Raw genomic sequence first — 20,773 nt, 5'->3', positions numbered from 1 at the left:
TAAATGTCATGTTTGCACTCTTGAATATCCCGCCGGCCCTGCCCTTCGCTGTGACGCCCGAAAATGAAACTGAAAGCCGAATACCGGTATCGGCCGGGTGAACACAGCAGAGGACAACGCAGGCTCGCAGGGACAAGGTAAGTGACACTTTTGCACAGTCCCGAGTGTGGCTCGGGGTTACCGCTCTTTGTACTGAAAATTAACCCCGAGCCACACTCGGGAATACCGCCAGGGAGGTTAATATACCACATGTTATACTTATATCACTACCAAAAACATTCCTGAATATAGTAAGTAAAGATCATATGTACACAATAACAGATTTAATTGCACAGGTTTGTTACAAGTTACTTTAAACAGGTAACTACTCATTACAGACTATATTTTGTAAGAAAGTCTCTGATGTTTATTGGACAGTTTCTAGGAGATATTCCTCTCATTATCTTTGGTTCTAAAATTTGTACTGAGAAACGGGCCCGATTTCAAAGAGATTTCAAATGCATCAGCATGAAAACCTTTTTTTATTTCTGAAAACACAGTTTACTCTCAAACTGCACCCTTTCTCATTTGCAGGCAGTTATTTTGCTTTCTAAAGCCTTATTTGCATACCAATCAAACAGGTAAACAAAGCAAAATCAAATATTTTCAGTCTCTGCACTTGTCCAGATATACATTGTGGCCCTGATTACAAATTACCATAATCTTATTTAAGTTGGCTTTGTATGCAGTTATTAAAAAGAAGATTCTCTGCATAGTTCATGAAAGCAAAAAAATCCCAACTTATTTGGAGGGACTGTCCCTCTTTTTGGAACCAAGTCCCTCTGTCTCTCTCTCCTCTTCAGTTGTCCCTCTTTTTAGACAGATATGTAGACCCCTATGATAAATGCAATACATAACTAACACATGTGTTACACTTCACTAAACCTTTACATAGACCTTTTTACTATCACATTATTATTTTAAAAAGCCAATATATAGGAAATATAGTGATGAATAAAGAACATGTAGATTTATTCAAATCATTTTTTGCTTAATAATTCCTCATGATCTATTTTACTGGTGACGTGGCATGGGGTGCGTCTTTTCATAAACACTTTGTGCTAAAGGATTCTTTCCAATCTCAGAACATTGGAAGGCAGGTGAAAGTGTTCCCTTCATGTATTCAGATACATATACTGTTTTAAGTCCCCTCCAATATACGTCTTGCTACGACTTGCTACTGCCCACAAATGCTACAAACATGTATCTTCTGTCTCAGTCTCTGTCGATCATAAGGGTTGATTTTACTCAAGAAGTGAAGACTGACAGTGAATGTATTCTTTACAAACAGGGTACATTGAATACCCAATCATGTGCAAGATAAATGCAGAAACAGGACTTTCTTCCACATGAGTAAATGACAGAAATTAACACTTCTTTACCTTATTTACCAAGACCAGTGAACCGGCACTTAGTAAATTGAACATTCAGTTTGCAAAGTAAACAATCTTTTTGTTACATGAGCATTCTCTACTAATTTAGTAAATAGAGTTCAAAATCAATAATGCCCACAAGCACATTAACTTCCACACTCAGTGGGGTTGATTTGCTACACAGTACAGTCTGTACACTTAGCAAAAAGATTGTACACATGGCAAACTTAGCATATTGAATACGGTTAAGAAGTGACTGCAGGTGGAAACCTAGTCCACTGAGCCTAAATTTCTAGCCACTCAATACAATTTAAGCTAAATGGAAACATTCCTAGTCTGCTGTGCTCCATATTTTAAAAGCTGCCCAACATCCCTGAAAAGACAGTTATCAATTGACAAACATCCTATGTAAATGAGAGCTTTAAGCTGGACATTTGATTGAACAATCTCTCATTCATATTTACAAACAACTATGTTGTACAATGGCTGAGCAGTAGGTACATGTGAAAGTTATTGTACAATAATATAGTAATGTGTGTGGCCAGTTTGAGTTCACCAGATCAGTGAATAAAAAGAAGATCTAGCCAGTGGGGTAAATAATTTACAGAGTGGTCTTCTATTGGGTGAAGAAGAATACCCTTTTGCCGCAAAGTTGTTTTACAGGTGCAGGTACCTGTTCATCTGTGCTTTGCTCTAGGCAGTATGTGTGATTAAATGACCATCGGTTTGAAAATTGATTTTTCTTTTCTGCTTTTCATCTTTTTCTCTTAAAATTGAGTTCCGTCAATTACATTCCCAGCTGCTGAGAACTTTGTGAAGGTTATTTCCAAACACAAAACAGAGTCAAGCATCTCAATGATGTCTCGGCAGTACATAGTGAAAAAGACCTATTATTTAGTGGTGTGCTCTTGACTGTTCTTGGCCATTAGATTTATTTGTTAAGTCTAAAGTGTGAAGGTGAAAATAAAAGGCACAAGAAAGGCAGAACCAGCCACAAGGCATATTAGCTATGCTTCTCCCTACAAAGCGCTGACTTGTAGAGACAGACACACCATTAAACTAAATGATTGGAATTCTAATAATTAAACCGACCTTTTGAAATTAACTGAAATTTATGTTAAAAAGCCCCTTTTTCTGTATTCTTATAAAATAGAGAAACGCAATTATGATTATTATACCTCAATACTGTATAGAACCAGCATAAACAAGACTACAATTGGAGGATTAGTCAAATTAAACCAAATTAACACAACAGACGTGAGAAGTAAGTGCTTATTGTATACAAAGGACCAGCTATGTCTTCTTCAAAATCCTAATGGTTTATATTAATGCTGCCTCAACCAGTCAAGCATCTAAATGTTGGGGGAAAAACAGTACACAGTGAGATTATGGAAAGTCAGTTTTGTGTTATAAACATACACTGATCACCTGTAACATTATAGCCAGTGACAGGTGAAGTGAATAATATTGATGATCTCATTACAATGCCAGCTAAAAGTGGGTGGGATATATTAGGCAGCATGTGAACATTTTGTCCTTGAAGTTCTGTTGTAAGTAGGGATGTTCAGATATCAGTGCAGATACTTGGCATTTTCATGAGAACTTCCGCGGTTGCAGCTGGGACCAGGCTCTGGCGCTCCACCACTGTCCTGAAATCATTAGTCTGTATTGTTTTAGAAAAACTGTCACATGACACTAAACAAAAATGTATTATACTTGTATCTATGAGTACGTGGACAAGTGGTCTGGTCTGGAATATATATATATCTATTGTGACAGGGTACACGATTCTGTGTATGTCAGTGAGAGGTTGAAAAGGGCAGCTTTCCCTGGCTAGGAAAGGGTTAAGCCTGGCCAACAGGTAAACCTCCTCTCTCTCTATTAATTAGCCTGCACCTGATAGTGACTGAGGAGGGGGAGAGAGCTCAGAGCAAGATTCAGGCTGCACTGGGTGGACACAGACTGGAGAGTGTCTGCATATCTGGGGAATAAGGTCTGCCAGAACAACTGTATGTATTGGACTGTGGTTTTTGTTATTTTATACTGGAAGCTGGACTAGCCGTTCCAGTAGGACGTAGTAAGGGGCACTACTGTTTAGTTAGCCTCCTAAGGTGGAGTAGGCCTTTTTATTTGTGTTGCTTTTGAGTTCTGCAGGAAATTGTTTGTTTAAAGAAGACTTTTACGTTGCATGCAATAAAGCTGCATTTATTGCCAAATACTGATTGAAGACCAGTGACTTTCCTACACTATATATATATATAATGTTTTCCCGCAATCAGGTCTGTTATTATTGCACAGTGCCCACATAAAGCAGGGGCATGTAATTGTCTCATTGTGCATAATTTTCTTTGTCATTATGCAGTTTTCACACGCTTTTGGCAGTTTTATGATGTCAGAAGGGATATTTTGCAATGAATTATCTTCCAGCATTGTTAACTGATATGTTTCATACATTAAAACAGGGATGCACAAATCACAGGAGCCCCCCTATATGCTCCTTAGACAGCTGCCTCCTAACTTTTTAGTTATTCCCTAATCTAGTCTTGGAGATAAGAAAAGTATCTGTCCTTGTACTTGTTGGACGCAGAAAAAATGGGCAAGTGTATAGATTTGAGCGACTTTGACAAGGGCAAATTGTGATGGCCAGACGACTGGGTCAGAGCAACTCCAAAACTGAAGCACTTGTGGGATGTTCCTGATCTGCAATAGTCAAGACCAAAGCAAGTTTGAGGTGATGACTTGGCATCCAAACTCTCCAGATCGCAATCAAATTGATCATCTGAGGGATGTGCTGGAAAAACAAGTCCAATCCATGTAGGCCCGATCTCGCAAATACAGGACTCAAGGGATCTGCTACTGACAGCTAGATGCCAGATACCACAGCATACCTTCAGAGGTCTAGTGGAGTCCTGATGGGACAGGGCTGTTTTGGTGGCAAAAGTGGGACCTACTCAATATTAGGTGGGTGGTCATATTGTTATGGCTGGTCGGTGTATAGTAAATGCTTTTAAAAGTAACTGAGCACTAGCCCTAAGGCATGCAACAAAATACTTAAAGTTTATCCAAACCCAAAAACAAAAATGTAATATACCTTTTGCAGTTTATCAAAAGTAGTGGCTGCATTAGTTTTCTTTTTTTCAGGCTATTTTTACTTTATTTTAATCTGTTAATGGAAATAACACATTTCTGTCCCTTCGTATCTATACTCACTTCTCCGCTGTATCTCTGGGAGCAACCATGGCTGTCACCCAGGCTGGACTTCAGAAATGTCTGCCTTTGTTCATCTCTTTACCATGGTGAATTGATGGGGCTAGTAGTTTACACAGTAACGATAAGCTGCATTGTGCTTTCTTATAGGCTCACGCAAAATGACAAAGATGTTGCATTTATGGCAAGATCAACGGGTACTGTATAGTCTGTACTTGCTGAAAATGTTCCTAGCCTGAACACTGAAATCTAATGCAGCCACCACATGTAAGGATTGGTAAACTGTAATTTATTAGAACGCTGTAAACGCTAGTTGCTCATTCTGCCCTCCTTGCTTATACACTGAGTTATTAGCACAGAGTATGTGGGGGTGAACCTGAGAAGTTTAACTAAAGAAAAACTGTGGAAGACAAACACCACTTTGTCCACAAAATGTTGTGTTGCTGTCAGCCCACAACAGGACTTGGATCTGAGTGACTTTCTGGTAGATCATCAGGTATTTTTCTGTACCTGTAGGGATTTTAAAGGGATAAAACATGGAGAAAAGTGCACAATTTTCAAAGATACATTGCATGTGCTTTTTTTTTTATTTTGCCATGACATACACTTTAATGTATACTGGAAGGTCTGATCTGGAGCACTTATTTCATCAACAATTGATGTCATCACACTGGCAATTGGGCAAATAATTTCATATAACAGCACGCTTGTCAAAATTGGTGTACCATTCCCATTGCTCAAGGGACTATGCTGCATGGTCACTTCTGATTACATGATTGAAAAGGGACAACATACTTGCAGTTTTTACATTTCAGTCCAAACAGCATCCCTTTTCCACAGACAGTACAGGTCTGAGACATCCAGTACTTGGTAGAAAACCTAGGAAGCAAGCAAAGGACATCAGGCTGACTCATGATGAAAATAAAATGACAATGTTAAGCAGAAAAATGCATACTTCTGTTAATACTGATGCACTTGTTACTACAGATAATCAAGATGTCTATCTACTAGCTAAAAATATTTTGTGAGTCAAACCTTTTCCATTTCTAAGTGAATGAGATCGATTTTTCCCAATTTTTACATCTTCTTGATGATGAATTCTGTTAGCACAGACAATGCCATATCTCCCATTACAACAAATTACTGAACAATTATTTTTGGGGACCAGCTGTCTCCAGGTCCAAAATGAAGTGCAGGGCAGCAAAGTGGAAACTGACATTTTACCATCCATTGTCTGGGGTATTGCCTTCCCAACAGTGGAAGTTACAAGAAGTCATTGGAACATTGCTCATTTCATAAAATGAGCAAACCAAGTGGTACTTGACATTTTCAATGACATGATTGTATATGTGGAAAGGCAAAACTGTAGGGATGAGACAGTCTATCTTTTACCTCATTCCTGTCTTATTTGTGTTATACTTCATTACCTGGAGATTAATGTTGTCTATTTTAAACAAACTGCATTGGACTGTGATCTGGCAACATGCACATCCAGTGCATCTTGGGGCAGCTCTACATAGGCTTATCACTGTTTAGTCAGGAGAGAACAATAATAATTACCTGATCACTTTCAAGATCTGAGATTATCATCCAGATGGTCAGTACTCAATAAAACTCTCAGTTATGATTGTTCTGTGTCCATGCATGGTCACAAAATTGCATTAGCATAGTTAAACTGTATGACAATGTATGTCTTAAGTATGGGTATGGGTTTTTCCATCTTAGTACCAATGGGGAGATTTTGCTTAACTTCCTGTATACTGTATATGATGTAGCCTCCATCACCCTCTGTGAGGTGGCTACTAGATATTTAGTGATTGCCAGGGCTGTAGTCAGCCTGGTTGGATTATAGTGGCATTTATCTGGTTAATTCCAGGTGTCTGGCATTGACTGTAACCCCCTGGCTGGAGTGTGACTCTGCTATATTGTGGGACAGCCAATGAGAGGCACTGTAAATGTATGTACAGTACAGCAGCCAATCACTGGGTTTCTCTCAACCAGTGGTGCATGCTGGAATAGGGTACATATACTGGAGGATTTGCTATGTGCTCAGACTAGTTGGGACCAGCCCTGGATTAGGGTTGAGTGCCGTCCAGCCACCCCCCAGGCTAGGCTTGAGGGTGGACAAAGGCTGGTGTGTGGGAAGTGTTTCCCTGGGGCCCCATTATGAAGGAGGCCTGTATTGCTGTCAGAGGAAGAGGACCAGAAAAATGGATGGGTCTTGAAGTTACCTGGAACTCAAAGGACTTCAGGGGCATGGCTGGTGTCCCTCCTACTGAGGATTTGTACTCATCTCCTGCTCATCTGCTACTTCAATTACTATCTGCTGTCTCACAAGTGGATCTACACTGAGATACTTAAAAATCTGGTGAGTCTGGAGTCTATGTCTGTTACACCCTGAAAGCCTGGGATCCCTATACCCTCTCTTCCCAGTCTGAAGAAGTTTAATAAAAAGTTATTCAGCATTGCATTACTGGAGTGGAAATCAGCTTTGTGGGCACTAGAAGGGAGGTTAAATGCTAATGGCTGAAGTTCATACCCAAGACAGACTAGTGATGATGACGATGATGATGATGATGTCCAGCGGCTCCTTTAGGGGTGAGTGCTACAATGCCAATAAGTAAGAGGAACTCTATCCAAAGTAAGACAACGTCTTAGACATCGGAACAAGTGCCCCAATTGGAAGTTTTGCCTCTATTCCTGTTCCAGTGACAATCAAAGTTTTGTATTTAACCTCATTTCCAATCACAGTGACAATGGTCACCAGGACAAACAGTGGGTGAATTTTCTCCATGATGACACAGACAGCAATCATTTCCTGCTGTTCTAACCCATCAACATTCTATGCATAGCTTCAAAATAAAGATTTGACTTTAGATAAAATGTAAAGTACAACTGTCATGACAATAACATTACTTATTTGCTAACATAATCATAAAGCAGGAACATAGAGGTGTCTTAATTTAGTTTTAGATATATGCCTGTGTGCCCCCAAGTCATACTGGAGAGCACTTTGTTATACAAATCTCAACTATACCTGCATTCCTCCTCCCTTTCCCAGTCTTTCCTATTGATCCATAACTATGATATTGACAATGATGGATAGTGAGGTGCAAAGGAGCAATTACATGTTTACCTAATTTACCTTAATTTTTACTTTTTTCAGATATGGGAATGTGAATATGATCCGCTTAATGTAAAAAATGTCATCACAACGTGATAAAGCTTTAAAAACATTCTTATTATACATAGTTTTGAATAATATATTTACAAGTGTCAGCGAAATCTAATCGATACACATATAATCCTTGATCCCTACTAGTTTTGTGTATTACTTGCCATGTACTGCTACTGTCTTTAAATTAAAGTAAGGTACGCAATAATTGATTGGGCAGGCAGGACGTAAGGAAGGAGTATGAAATTATCCATATAATTATTTCTGAGCTGTAATCCCACAGTGCACTGGTCCTGGGTCATGTGCCCTGTGTGATGATTTCTGCAGATTATTCAGTTGAAGTGAAAGAAGACTTTGCTGATTGATCATAGTGCAGACCTGATGCAATCAAATGGCCTGGCACACCAGGCTTCTGTTGTGGAAATGGAAACTATCTCCACTAGGTAAATTAAATACATTACAAAGATCTTAGCAAACTTTTTTGCAGAAATATTGCTTATGTTTCTCTGTTCTAGAGCCACTGCAATCGGTTTCACTATGTCCTTTCTCAGACTCATTTCTAAATGACAGGGTCCTTATTCTAGTCACCTGTTACAATCCCAGGGATGTAAAAATGAAAAATTGCAGTGTCTACATTCCTTAAATGATCCTAAAGAGTATATCAATAAAAACTGAACTTCTATTGCAGAGAATGTCTGTAATTGTATTTGTGGTTTACTGCAGATGGGAAAAACAGTGAGCCACTCACAAACAGTACAGCTAAGCATCTGCAGATTGAAATGGAAAGATCATTTTCAATAACATTTTAAAATAGTCTAAAGCAAAAACCTAGGAAATGTAAAGGAAAGCTACCGCTGATCTCCCTTTCACCTCCGGGGCAATAACAGAGTGCACAGCAGGTCTTGTGACTCTTGGCCACCCTAAAGCAACAAGAGTCACAAGTGTTCAGCCTGAGCATGCACAGGTGAAAGTGCTCTGTAGGGTTCTGTAACAATGATGGCGTGAATCATTTTCACCTTAACGTGTCCACAGGAAGTTTGCAACAGAGTAATCTGCTGATACTTCCTGTAGAATGCAGTAAACTGCGAGCACCCAGCACCAGGACCCTCCATGAGTCGGGCATCATGCCCAGCCCACAATGCTCTTCCCAGATCTATTCTTCCTGCTCTATGCCTCCTCACTATTTCCCTGTCTGAGAAGGAGATATACCCTTGCCTTCAATGGACAGAAGTCTGAGTTGCCATTTCCCTTCATTGCAGTGTGCATGTAGCCAAATAGCTCAATGCACATTACCATTTACAAAGCATTCATCTAGATTCTAGAGATGATTACTTTGCTAAATTAGCCAGAACCTACAGTACTCTCCACTGCCCTACCACAACAGAAGATCCCACTCATGCCACCTCAGCTAACAAGCAGGACCCAGTTTGGCACCACTACACCTTATCACAATCAGCACTTGCTGACACTGCATGGCCGCACACAATTCACTCACCAACACACTGAGTGCACATTTGTTCTCTCTGACTAGACACCATTGCACTTGCCCACACTGATGTGGAATATTGCACTTGCTGACATGCAGTTATGCACACTAAACTAACCGACAACACACCTCCAAGCACTTTTGCATTCACCGACATCACACCTCTATGCATTTCTGTACTAGCTGACACCGCACCCAAACACACTTCTGGATTTGACAACACAACAACATGCTTTTGGCAAAAGTGCACCTCTGCACTTGCCAACACCGCAGCAATGTGCACTTTGCACTCACTAGAACTATAATGACGTGCACTTTTTGCACTCATCAACACCACAATAACACGCACTTTTGCATTCGCTAACTCCCAGGTGGTACACAGTTTAGCACTCACTAACACCACAATGACATGCACTTCTGCATATGCTAACATCACATATTCACACTAGCCAATACCACAGCTATATGCACATTTTCACTTGCTGATGCTACATTGATGTGTCATTGTGCACTTACCAATACTCTTTTATGGACTCACCAACACCATGCCAATGTGTACTTTTGCACTCGCCAGTACCACAGCAGTCACTGAGGCACACGTTTGCACTTACCATCACACCATCGTGCACTTATGCAATCACCAACAATGCAATGATGTGTGCTTCTGCATTTGCTCACACTTCAACTCCAAGTATTTCTGCAATAGTCGACAAAGCACACCTTTGCAATTGCCAAAACCGCAAAAAAATATGTACTCATTATCATCACCACCATGTGCAATTTTGCACTCACCAACACGCATTAACTAGCATATTTACACTTGCCAATACTGCACCAGCACGTACATCTGCACTCGCTGACGCTGCAGCAATGCACCCTTTTGCACTTATCAATACTGCAACAACACACACTTTTTCACTTGCCAACACAGCAACGATGAGTGTTGCTGCACATCTGCACTTGCCCACACCATATGTAACAATGCACTTTTTTGCACCTGCCTACACTGCAAATATGTGCATTTTGGCACTTGACAACAAAACAGCGCTGTCAGGAAGCTAGAGCTTGATTATGTGTGCAAGCACCTGGGAGCACATGTGCATATGGCTTTGCCCATAGAGCTTTGCCTGGCCACGCACCTATGTGCATGCTTCTCAGTGTGTGACACGCTTGTGTACATAGTTCACAACCTGGCACCTAATGTGTTATTTAGGCTCTAACGTCCCAACCTCGCGTGCTCTGTGATAGCTTATCCCGTGTTCCTGAGATCGTTAATTATGATTCTGTCTACCTGTTAGCCTGTTGACTACACAGCATGGATCAACCACGCTTCTTCTGAGACACTGTCTACTGTTTTTTCTCTTCTGCATCTGTATTCCACAGGGTGACCCGTTGGCTATGAAGAAACTAAACGACTCAGCTCCCAAGTCACCATCGGGCACTCGTGCCTCTCTGTGTCCACCGCACATCCATTCAGCTATCCAGGCGCTCTCTTCCCAGAGCCGCAAGGGAGGTCTTTGTCAATCAGACTCTGCCAAGGTATCTCACAGGTGCATACTTTTGCACTACCCAGCACTAGCACACTTTTGCTAGGTAAAATCTAAAATGGGTTATATAGCAATTATACGTGCTATTTACATATTAGTGAAAACAGAGTTTTATTTTAAGTCATTTGACCTAATGCTAGGCATTTCAAGGTAACCAGTAGGTAAATGTATGTATTTATGTATTTGAGATTTGCTCCTGCAAAGAGAATAATGTGACATGAGAAAAATGACTGATAAATAATTGTAACAACTGTGCACCAAGTAATAACTGCACACCTAGGCAATATTAAGGTACATGACTTAAACATTTTGATGATAAATAAAATTCAAGGCTATAGGCATTACAATATTTACCTATTCTTATGTTATAATTAGTCAACAAGCTTTAATAGAAGTCATCACTGACCTCTCTAGCTGTATTTACTCAAAAATTACAACAAAGACTCTAAAGTCAATTTCATTCAACACCTGCTGTTTGTTTACATTAGGCTGCCAAGATTGTGCTCTCTATAGTAATAAAGGGAAAATAAGTTGTGAGTTTCAAGCCTCTGTTGTGAAGTGTAAAGACAATTTTCTCCACAATTACTTTAGCTACAGACCTAAATGATGGGTTGTATTAAAGTATTTTTATTACTGGTTCAGAATATTTACATATGTTAATGTGCAAAGTCTGGGCAAAAGTTAATTTTAAACAGCTTAACGAGCTGACACCAATTTACAGTATATTAGTCAGTATAAAATAGAAGGTTATCAATTTCAAACACCATTTTGTTCTTTTACATATGTGGATAGAATATTTCCTCTTATTTGGAATTGCATAATATATATTTTTTTTATATGGCTTTAATCTACTTGTTTTTTATGGTTTTAGCTGTTTATATTCACCCCTATCTCTCTCATAATATACAGTCCCTGCAGTGCTACTTTTATTTTCACAATGTTTCTTGTATTTTGCAACAGGAAGGACCATCTAGTGTGTGCAGAATGGACAGCACAACGCTTGCCTGATATCAAACTTTATACACTAAGCATTAACCGAGTCCAATATTCAATGGAGAAAATGTCTTATCAATACAAGGTCGGGGAAAAAGGATTGGGTTCTATCTCAAATGCACTTACAAAATGCTTCAATTTCTGCCTTGTAACATTTTTTATTGCAGAACTGCCAAGCCTCGAGTTAATTTGATTTTTTTTTTATCATCCTTGCTGAGAGTTTTATCTCATCTTAATAGTTCAGCTGCTGAAATGGGATTCAAATTCAGGCCAGATACTCCTTCTTGGGAGATGAGTAAGGGAGCGAGAGAGAGAAGAAGATGAGATTGCTCTCAGGTAGAACAAGAATGGCTCAGTCTTTACTTTTCCTAAACGGGGAAATCAATCACCTTGTATTAAGCAAGAAAGTATTTCACTTCCACTCTCCTGAAATAACATAGTTAACTCTTTCATATTCTTATACCTTTTGTTCAAGGGGACAGTATGAAAATGTTCGTCTGTTGGTGATAACACATCTCAGAATGCTAATTATACAAAGTTTACATCTTTAAAAGTGGACCGTGCATGAAAATTCAAGCTTCATGTAATGAATAGTTCCCCCAAACAGAATTTCAAATTTAAAAAAATGCAAAAATGAAACACAGAAGTAAACAAGGAAAAATAACTTATATCCTAGGTTTGGCATATATATGGGTAGCAGTGACATCATTCAACCTCTTCTGGAATCCTGGGAAAGTTGAGGATCCCAAATCCTGCATTGTACTGGCGCACATTCTTATGGGCTCTGGGATCATCAGCTCTCTGAGGGTCCCACTGGAGGCCAAGGCAAGCCTGATAGAAGTCTGGGTGTACGTTAAGCATTTGTTCTCCTAATTTTCCTATTGTTTTTCATTTACATTTTTGTTTGGGGGTGGGAGGTTTGGCAGTAAGCAGATTTTGCATTTTCATGCAAAGTTTGCTTTATATTATGTACTTAACTTGTTAGTAGTATTCCTTTAAAATCTATAAATCTCGACATAAATATCAAAATGCCTTTATGGGGGTCGGTCTGGAGGAGTGGACATTCCTAGGCAGACTACATTTACATGTGCCCCTATATGAGTTGCCACAGAATCAGATATATTTCTGCTTGTAAATAGTTAATTCTGTATGGGCTGTGAATTATGGCTTGAGGACAGAAAGACCCGGGTATTCCAGCGGCTCCTTCGGGGGTGAGCGCTACACATGCTGGCCACTCTAGGTAACACCTACATGTAATGTTGAGATCCCATGACTGAATGAACAGAAATGCAATGAATGAAAGAGGTAGGTCAATGACAGATGCTACCAAGGACAAGGAGGAAAGCACTAGATCATGCTGTATGCCCTCCTATCAGGAAATTAGATGAGCTGTATCCGACCTACTGCAACTTCTAATTTACACTTTGGGAAGCTTACAATGTGCTGAGAAATCAGACTAAGCATTTTCAGTACAGGAGATGAGCCTGTACCACTATGCAATGCTGAAGGTAATGCTGGAGTTCAGCTTTAGGACTTTTGTTTAAGGTTTTTTTCCCCATATAAATTAAATTACTGTACTGTATATAAAATAAGTGAAAGTTCATCCTTTCTTTCCAGATAATGCTGTTATAGGTTAGGACTGGCCAAGTGTTACCAGTAAGAAGACAGGAATCGCCTGAAGTTTGGATTCTAATGCTCTTCTAGTCTTCCTTCAATGTATGATGCTGTCTGTTCTCAACCCACAGAGCTAGGAGGGAGACACCAGATCCTTACACATATCTCCACATATTAGTTGCTATATTAGGCTTTTATTTTTTATCAGAATCAAACTTCAGTACCAGAGTATCAAAAGCAATGATATCAATCATAATCTCACCATGTGGGAGATGAACATCCACCTGACCCAGAAGTAATAATTCATCCAAACTGAAGTGAGTAAAAAGGAAAAGTTGGAAAAAGGACATGAGCAATAGCATGACATTGGATGAAGAATGAGTAACAAGCAATGAGTGAGGAGTAACAAATATCATGTGAGAAGTGATCAACAGTGAATTTTTTTCAATAGTAAGTTTTGTGTGAAGGTGTACCAACAGTTAATGATACAGAGTGAACGAGTGACCAATATAAAAAGACCAAGCACTAAGACAGCATGGAAAAGCAAACAAGCAAAATATTACCAAGCATGAATTAAGTAACCAAGAGGAATAACCCTAGATGAACTTTCATGTAATTTTGTGTTTTAGCTTTGCCTTAAAAACAGACACTCAGCTATGTCAACTAACTGCTTATTGCACAAGGCTTTTTATGCTAAGTTTGGCTTCCTTTAAACTGAACCTGATTAATGCTAATGTTCTCATGCATGGCATATAAAAGTACTCAGGAATTCTAGTTGACAAATTGGTAGATGTATGGCTTTAAACAGAGGCGACCAGAGGTAATGAAATTCTTGGAAGACAAGCAAGGCAAACAAAGCAACTATTTTACCTTTATACAAATCACTAGTTAAACAACATCTTGAACATATGGTTTAGTTTTGGGTGCCTATCTCTTGTGCCTATCCTAGACATGAGATAACAGTTGAGATGATGATCTAAAATCAATTAGAATTTAGGCAGATATCCATCTGCCCACTGACCTCAGTAAAGACCTTATTTTCTCCTACGAGGAACATGGTACCAGTTGTGTTTTGCTAACCACGTCACTATAAAGCAATCAACACAAAACCAAGCATTTATGTGCCTCAGGCAGCCAACCACAGCACAACACTGAAATTTCAGCTTGAAAAGGACAAAAAAAACTTTATGCATATGTTCTTGGTGACTTCTCATTGGGTGGATCAATTTCACATAAGGAAGGAGAGAAGGAGTGGTAAGAGTGGTAGTGGGGACGGTGGTTGTGAAAAGAATGACAGGGGCTGTGAATGGGTGCTTCCCGGGTTTACATTATTTATACCTTTTGCTATCATATAATTTAGGATATATCATGTTTTTATATTTCTTATATTAAACTGTTAATTTTTAATAGTGATTTAACACAGTGTGAGATACAATCATATTGATTATTATTCATCTACCATCATAATTCATGAAATCACATCCTTTAGTACTATCATCTATTATTGTCAATATTACCAATGTCACCATCGATATTGTTTTTTACTATCCTTTTATTATCTTTTATTTGATAGTCTTAAAGAAGGAGGAGGGTGTTTGCCAAAAAAATGTGTTGGGGACTCTGAATCAAACACTTAGTACTAATCATTGTACTAGGTTACCAATATTACTAGGCACTCCTAAACAAAGGAAGCAGCCTAAAACAGCAAACAGGTCCTCATACATGACACTGCCACTATAGGTCGGCCACAACAAGGGGGGACCGCCTCTGTATACAGAAGAATTTAATTTAAATTGTCATCAATCCAGTTATACCTTACATCCACCAGATTCTTAAACTGTGCATCCATGAATTTCCCCTCTCTTCCCATTCTGGTGACAGGATGTATTATTAAATCTCTCCATTGAGGAAACATAGACTGCAATGGAAAACCTGACAGCAGTTTTGACCTTTCCCATTCTGTGCAAACCATTTAACTTTGTTTAGAAGAATGGGGAAGAGTTCAAACCTCCTGTTTTTTATTGCTGTACCTATCCTGGTGATTCCCATTTCTTCTCAGTACTTGCCCTGCTGTCATATGAAAAACAAGAGAGTAGACAGGTATACAAGCTGAACAGAATCTAGCCATCTAACTGGTTGTACAATACTATCTGAAGTGCTGGCTTAACGTCCAACAACAAGAGTTGCTCTTAGTTTTGTAACCTACTCCAGTGTTGGACCTGCTTTCTGAAATCCCTTTATAATGTTCTTTGGCTTCTACAAATATTTTCTGGTTTCTGAGACTGATTATATTATTGTTTTAGAAGCAGGTTTTACCGTAGTTCCTTTTGCTTAATATATAACTATGAGCCGAGGAAATTTTAAGGTACACTTTGGTAATAGTGTCCTACTGCTGATAATAAACTGATACTTACTGATACAATGTAAACCTGTGATAAAGAGAATTTGAGCATTTAAACAGGCAAAGTGGTAAGTTAATTAAGTGCTGCAAAGATGTTCTGATCATTAAAAATAATTTTTCAAATTGGTTACTATCTTTTGCAACAAATACACAATGTATTCCCAAGGGGCACAAGACTGACTACTGTAGCATTTCACAAATAGCACAAATTGCCAGCTTATGGGTTTTTCTATTACCTTTCTGTAATTTCTTCCTATGATTAATGCAGAGCCACATTACCTGTGTTTGATGGAGTTTCCCAGATCTCTTCGTGGAATCTGTGGAGACCAGCGAGGCACTGATAGTGTGTCTGAAAGCAATAAACCACGATGAGTAAAAGACCAATAACATCCCACATCTCACACCATAAAACCAATTATAGAATCAAGGTTTTAGCTCACAGAATATACATATTGTATGCATTTGATGTGTTATCAGTGAATTCAGTACAAGTTCATGTATCACATTGCTGTGTTTTTAGATTACTAGTCTGGGGATTCCATAAACATTTGCTAATCCCATTCACTACTGCTAGCCATTTTGATAAAATTTCAGTTTGATAATAAGCTAAATTTACTTATAGAATCATTACTGAATTCATTAACATTCACTGTATAAACCGTTAAAAATGCCAGTTCTGTGTTGTTACATATGCTACACACATAAATAAGTACTGTACTTGTTATGGCTTGGCCCCAGCGTAGTGGAAACATTATATTGTGATATCATGTGGGCTGACAATACAAAGGATTTTGTAAATTGAAATTAACATAAATTTGTGTAATTTGTGCCCAGTTGCTAAGCTACTAAATCCCCCCTCTCCTCATCTCCACAACATAGGGGCTTATTGTTTTTTTTGGCCCATGATAAATACTGGGAGGGCAAATTAGACTCATTGAGATAACAAAGAAAGTGTGCACAGGACAGCTCTGAGTTTCTGATATGATCAAAGAAGTATTAATTTGCATTTATCAAACAGATACAACAAAACACTTTCAATGGTATATTTAACAGATGAAAAAGAACAAATAGAATTTGATTGTTAGGGTCTGCATACACTTTAAAGCAGAATGTTATCTATATCTTTAAAATAACAACAAACACACCTTTAGAAATGTTCTGTAATGACAATTTACAAACACATACTTATAAATAATTGCAGGCTTTGTATTCTTTGCATATCTTATTTCTCTTTTCTTCCCCTAGTCTGACAGTGCCCATGTTTACTAAGGGCGGATTACTAGCTCTCCTATTACTTCCTGGATATCTGGCACATGTGACTAGACATGTGACTAGGACATGTGACCATGCACATTATCTCAGGGGAGGAAAATGCCTTTATCTGAGATCCCCTGATATTACAGATGAGATTTCCCATTGATGGCAAGGTAATTCCAGTGTGCATTGCGCTGGCAAACTGAAGTAGTTTGCACTTTCAAAGCAGGAAGTGAATTCTCTGCAAGTGTAAGTATTTCAAATCAAAATAACAGCATTTTACACCTAACATGTCTATGTTATTATTAATCATCATACATAGAGGGATGCATTGGTAGAATTTGATTTTTGAGTGCAAAGGTCCACGTTAAAAAGGTATGCACAAGGTCAACATACTGTATATGACTACTTATACATTTTTTTAGAAAGACTAGGTAACTGTTGCTACTGTGTAATTGAGTGCACTCTGTGTATCCATCTTCCATTTACCAGGAATATGAGGAAAAATACTTTGTTTAAAGAGTAGGTGTCAGTGGGGTTGACCACAGACTATAAACTGCACAGCAATATGGATTTGTTTGGTTTAAATGATAGATCTTTCCTCTGAACCTTCATAGGATAGCTCTGGGACAGGAGTAATTGACTAAATTTGACTGTCTGGGTACCTGGATGTTTTTTTTCGGTATCAGTCTATGAGTTTTACAACCCAACAGAGAACATCCTCTAAACCTGTTTATAGATCAAAGTTAATTATCTAGTGTCATACACACTTCGCAAACCTTCCTTTGCAATTATCAAAAGTTTGGTTTATGTAAAATATGTAGTGGATGGGTGTGTGTGTTTTATCTCTCTGTAGTACAAGCTCCACAAGTTAAAATGAATATGAAAGTGGAGCTCCAACTTTGAACCGTACCAAAAATATTAGATTAGATCTGAACTAATTTCTCCCAGAAGTAGGAGCCAGCTCTAAAAACCACAGAGCCAAGAACCTGCATATGACTATAGAGGTAGCTGAAAGGTACAGTTAAGTGAAAGTTTAAAGGAAAACATTTATTCTGTTCACTTCGAACAAACTTTATTTTAACTAAAATAAAATGATATATTGTTATTAAGTTAACAATAAAAATATGGAACAGAAACTTACTTTACCAGTAGAACAAATTTAAGGCATAACTACCACTAATCAGAAAGTGCCATATGTTCCTAAAATAAAACCAAGGAAAAGTGGTACTTCATGCATATGTTTCATCACTCTGTTCCCTGCACACATGTTCCACCTCTGTACTCCCCTGTACACATGTTCCACCACTGCACCCTCTTTACATCTGTTTCACCACTGAACCCCCCCCCCCCCCCCCCCCCCCCGCACATCTATTCCACCACTGTGCACCCCCCTGCACCACCCAGGGCAATCCCTATACTGATGCAGCCTGGGGCGGTCACCTCAGGCGGCATCTCATTAGGGGGGCAGCAGGTGGTGGGGGGCAGCAGAGAGGTGTCCACAGCATCCCAGGTTGCTAAGAGCACTTAGCAACCTGCAACACTCTGTCCGGCTTCCCACCCAGCTCACTGATGTTATCAGTTGCCAGGGAGCTGTGCAACTCTACTACTGCCTTAAGTGACATATAGGGTAGGGACAAACCTGGCTTCACCCCTGTACGTCCCTGAACATCTGTTCACCACTGTACCCTTTGCATATGTGTTCCACCTCTGTACACCCCTGCACATTTGTTCCACCTCTGTATCCCCCTGCATATCTGTTCCACTTCTGTACCCTCCTGCACATCTGTTCCACCGCTGTACCCCCTGCACATCTGTTCCATCTCTTTACCCCCCTGCACATGCACATCTGTTCCATCTCTTTACCCCCCTGCACATCTGTTCCATCTCTTTACCCCCCTGCACATCTGTTCCACCTCTTTACCCCCCTGCACATCTGTTCCACCTCTGTGCCCTACTGCACATCTGTTCCACCTCTGTACCCCCTGCACATCTGTTCCACCTCTGTACCCTGCTGCACATCTGTTCCACCTCTGTACCCTACTGCACATCTGTTCCAACTCTGTACCCCCTGCACATCTGTTCCACCTCTGTACCCCCCTGCACATCTGTTCCAACACTGTACCCCCCTGCATATCTGTTCCACCTCTGTACTACCAGTAATAGCTCTTAATGACCCAGTCACAAAAAAGGTTTTTCAGTCGCCATGGTGATCTGGGAATTGTCCAGCCCTGTATTAGACATTTTATCCTGATCAGGGTTTCTTCAAGTTTTTAACCTGAAGACCCAAATAGGAAAATTGTTACCGCACTGGTATCCAACAGGGGAAAATCTTACAAAAATGTCATGGCTACATAATTTTAAAAAAGCACACAAACCGTAATTAATGCCGCCCTGAATTCATAAGACATCATGGGGGACTACACAACAATGTTAACTAAACTGGTGGTATGATGCTAGCTATCCACAGCTACTGTCTTACAAATGGATTCTGCTTCAAATGACTTACCCTTCCACAGTTAAAATACTGTTTTTCAAGCTAGCTTGTTTTACCTTAAAGAATTTGTTGGGTTTATTTTCATACTATGTGTGTTTTGGTAAAAATGCCCTTTTGCATGTTAAATTTAAGGCTTTTACTACTAAAAACTTCACCACATATAACACAGTGAAGACACTGTTCTCCATCACTGTAAGCTTTTGTAAAGCCAAGAGCAAAACAATCTTAATGGTATTTCTGTTTAGTAGTATACAGTTCAAAATATTGCTAGGTCTCTTCGCAAGTATTTGAGAAAATATTTAAAATTGATCAGTCCCGGAGAAAACAAATGATGTGGCAACCGTGCAAATCTATGAACATTACCGGACTACTAAAGACAACCGCAATTAAATCCTGCAGGATACGAGATTTTGAGATCAGCTGACTAAAGGGGGATTGAGACACCTAAACTGTGAGTAGGACTATCTCGTGCTATATGGGAACACTCACTGAATTGCACCACAGGTGTATCCCCTTGAATATGCCGTACATCAGAATGAAATATTACTGCGGTGTCATTTGTTTTCTCTGGGACTGATCAATTTTAAATATTTTCTCAAATACTTGCGATCTTGAGACACGAATTTAGTCACTGGTTAGTCGGTTGTACCCTTTCCACTTCAATTGCTCAGAAACCAAAATTACCTAATCAACTCACCTGTTGGTCTGTTTAAAAATACAATGGATGTGAGTGTTTAAATGATAAAGACTTTGTGGAAAGATATGTCTCAAACATACGGAACGTTGTAGCCATCACAGTCAATATGGGTATCTTCCTTATGAGAGGACTTGTTTTCACTTTTCACTTAGATTTTTTGTTTCAGATGCTATGTCATTTTTTTCAACACAATCTCATCAAAGTCCTTTTTCCTAGTTGCTATTTTTATGTGTGGGGCCCATCTGTTTGAATGTAAGAGTGAATGATAGCTGTGGACAGCGTTGTCAATATTTTTATTGGGAATATGGGAAGAAGCAATATGATGGTATTCTACAATTGTTTGTCTAAATAAACTTTTTTTCTACTTATATGCTGGTCCCGGCTATTCAGTAACCGCTCTAGTCAGCGATTCTATATTTCTGACTTTGCTCTTTTCCATAGTATATGAATTTCTCCCTTATTATCATCCATTGCCCAGGATCTCAATGCT

At 39.2% G+C, this 20,773-nt stretch overlaps 1 protein-coding gene across 1 annotated transcript in view; it reads right to left on the bottom strand.

Annotated features, from left to right (window-relative positions):
* The window catches only part of KSR2 (kinase suppressor of ras 2), a 340,057-nt gene that overhangs the window by 105,985 nt on the left and 213,299 nt on the right, over nucleotides 1-20,773 (bottom strand). The window contains exons 6-7 of the mRNA XM_018554273.1: nucleotides 16,115-16,184; nucleotides 5,415-5,498 (exon numbers count right to left, since the gene is read on the bottom strand). Coding sequence (XP_018409775.1) covers nucleotides 5,415-5,498; nucleotides 16,115-16,184 — 154 coding nt within the window. The remainder of the gene's footprint in view (nucleotides 1-5,414; nucleotides 5,499-16,114; nucleotides 16,185-20,773) is intronic.

The sequence above is a fragment of the Nanorana parkeri genome, unplaced genomic scaffold (assembly GCF_000935625.1).
Source record: "Nanorana parkeri isolate BGI_ZX_2015 unplaced genomic scaffold, ASM93562v1 scaffold152, whole genome shotgun sequence".
NCBI classification, from domain to species: Eukaryota; Metazoa; Chordata; class Amphibia; order Anura; family Dicroglossidae; genus Nanorana; species Nanorana parkeri.
Note: the sequence above shows the minus strand (reverse complement) of the source record. Positions and strands in the feature narration are given on the sequence as shown.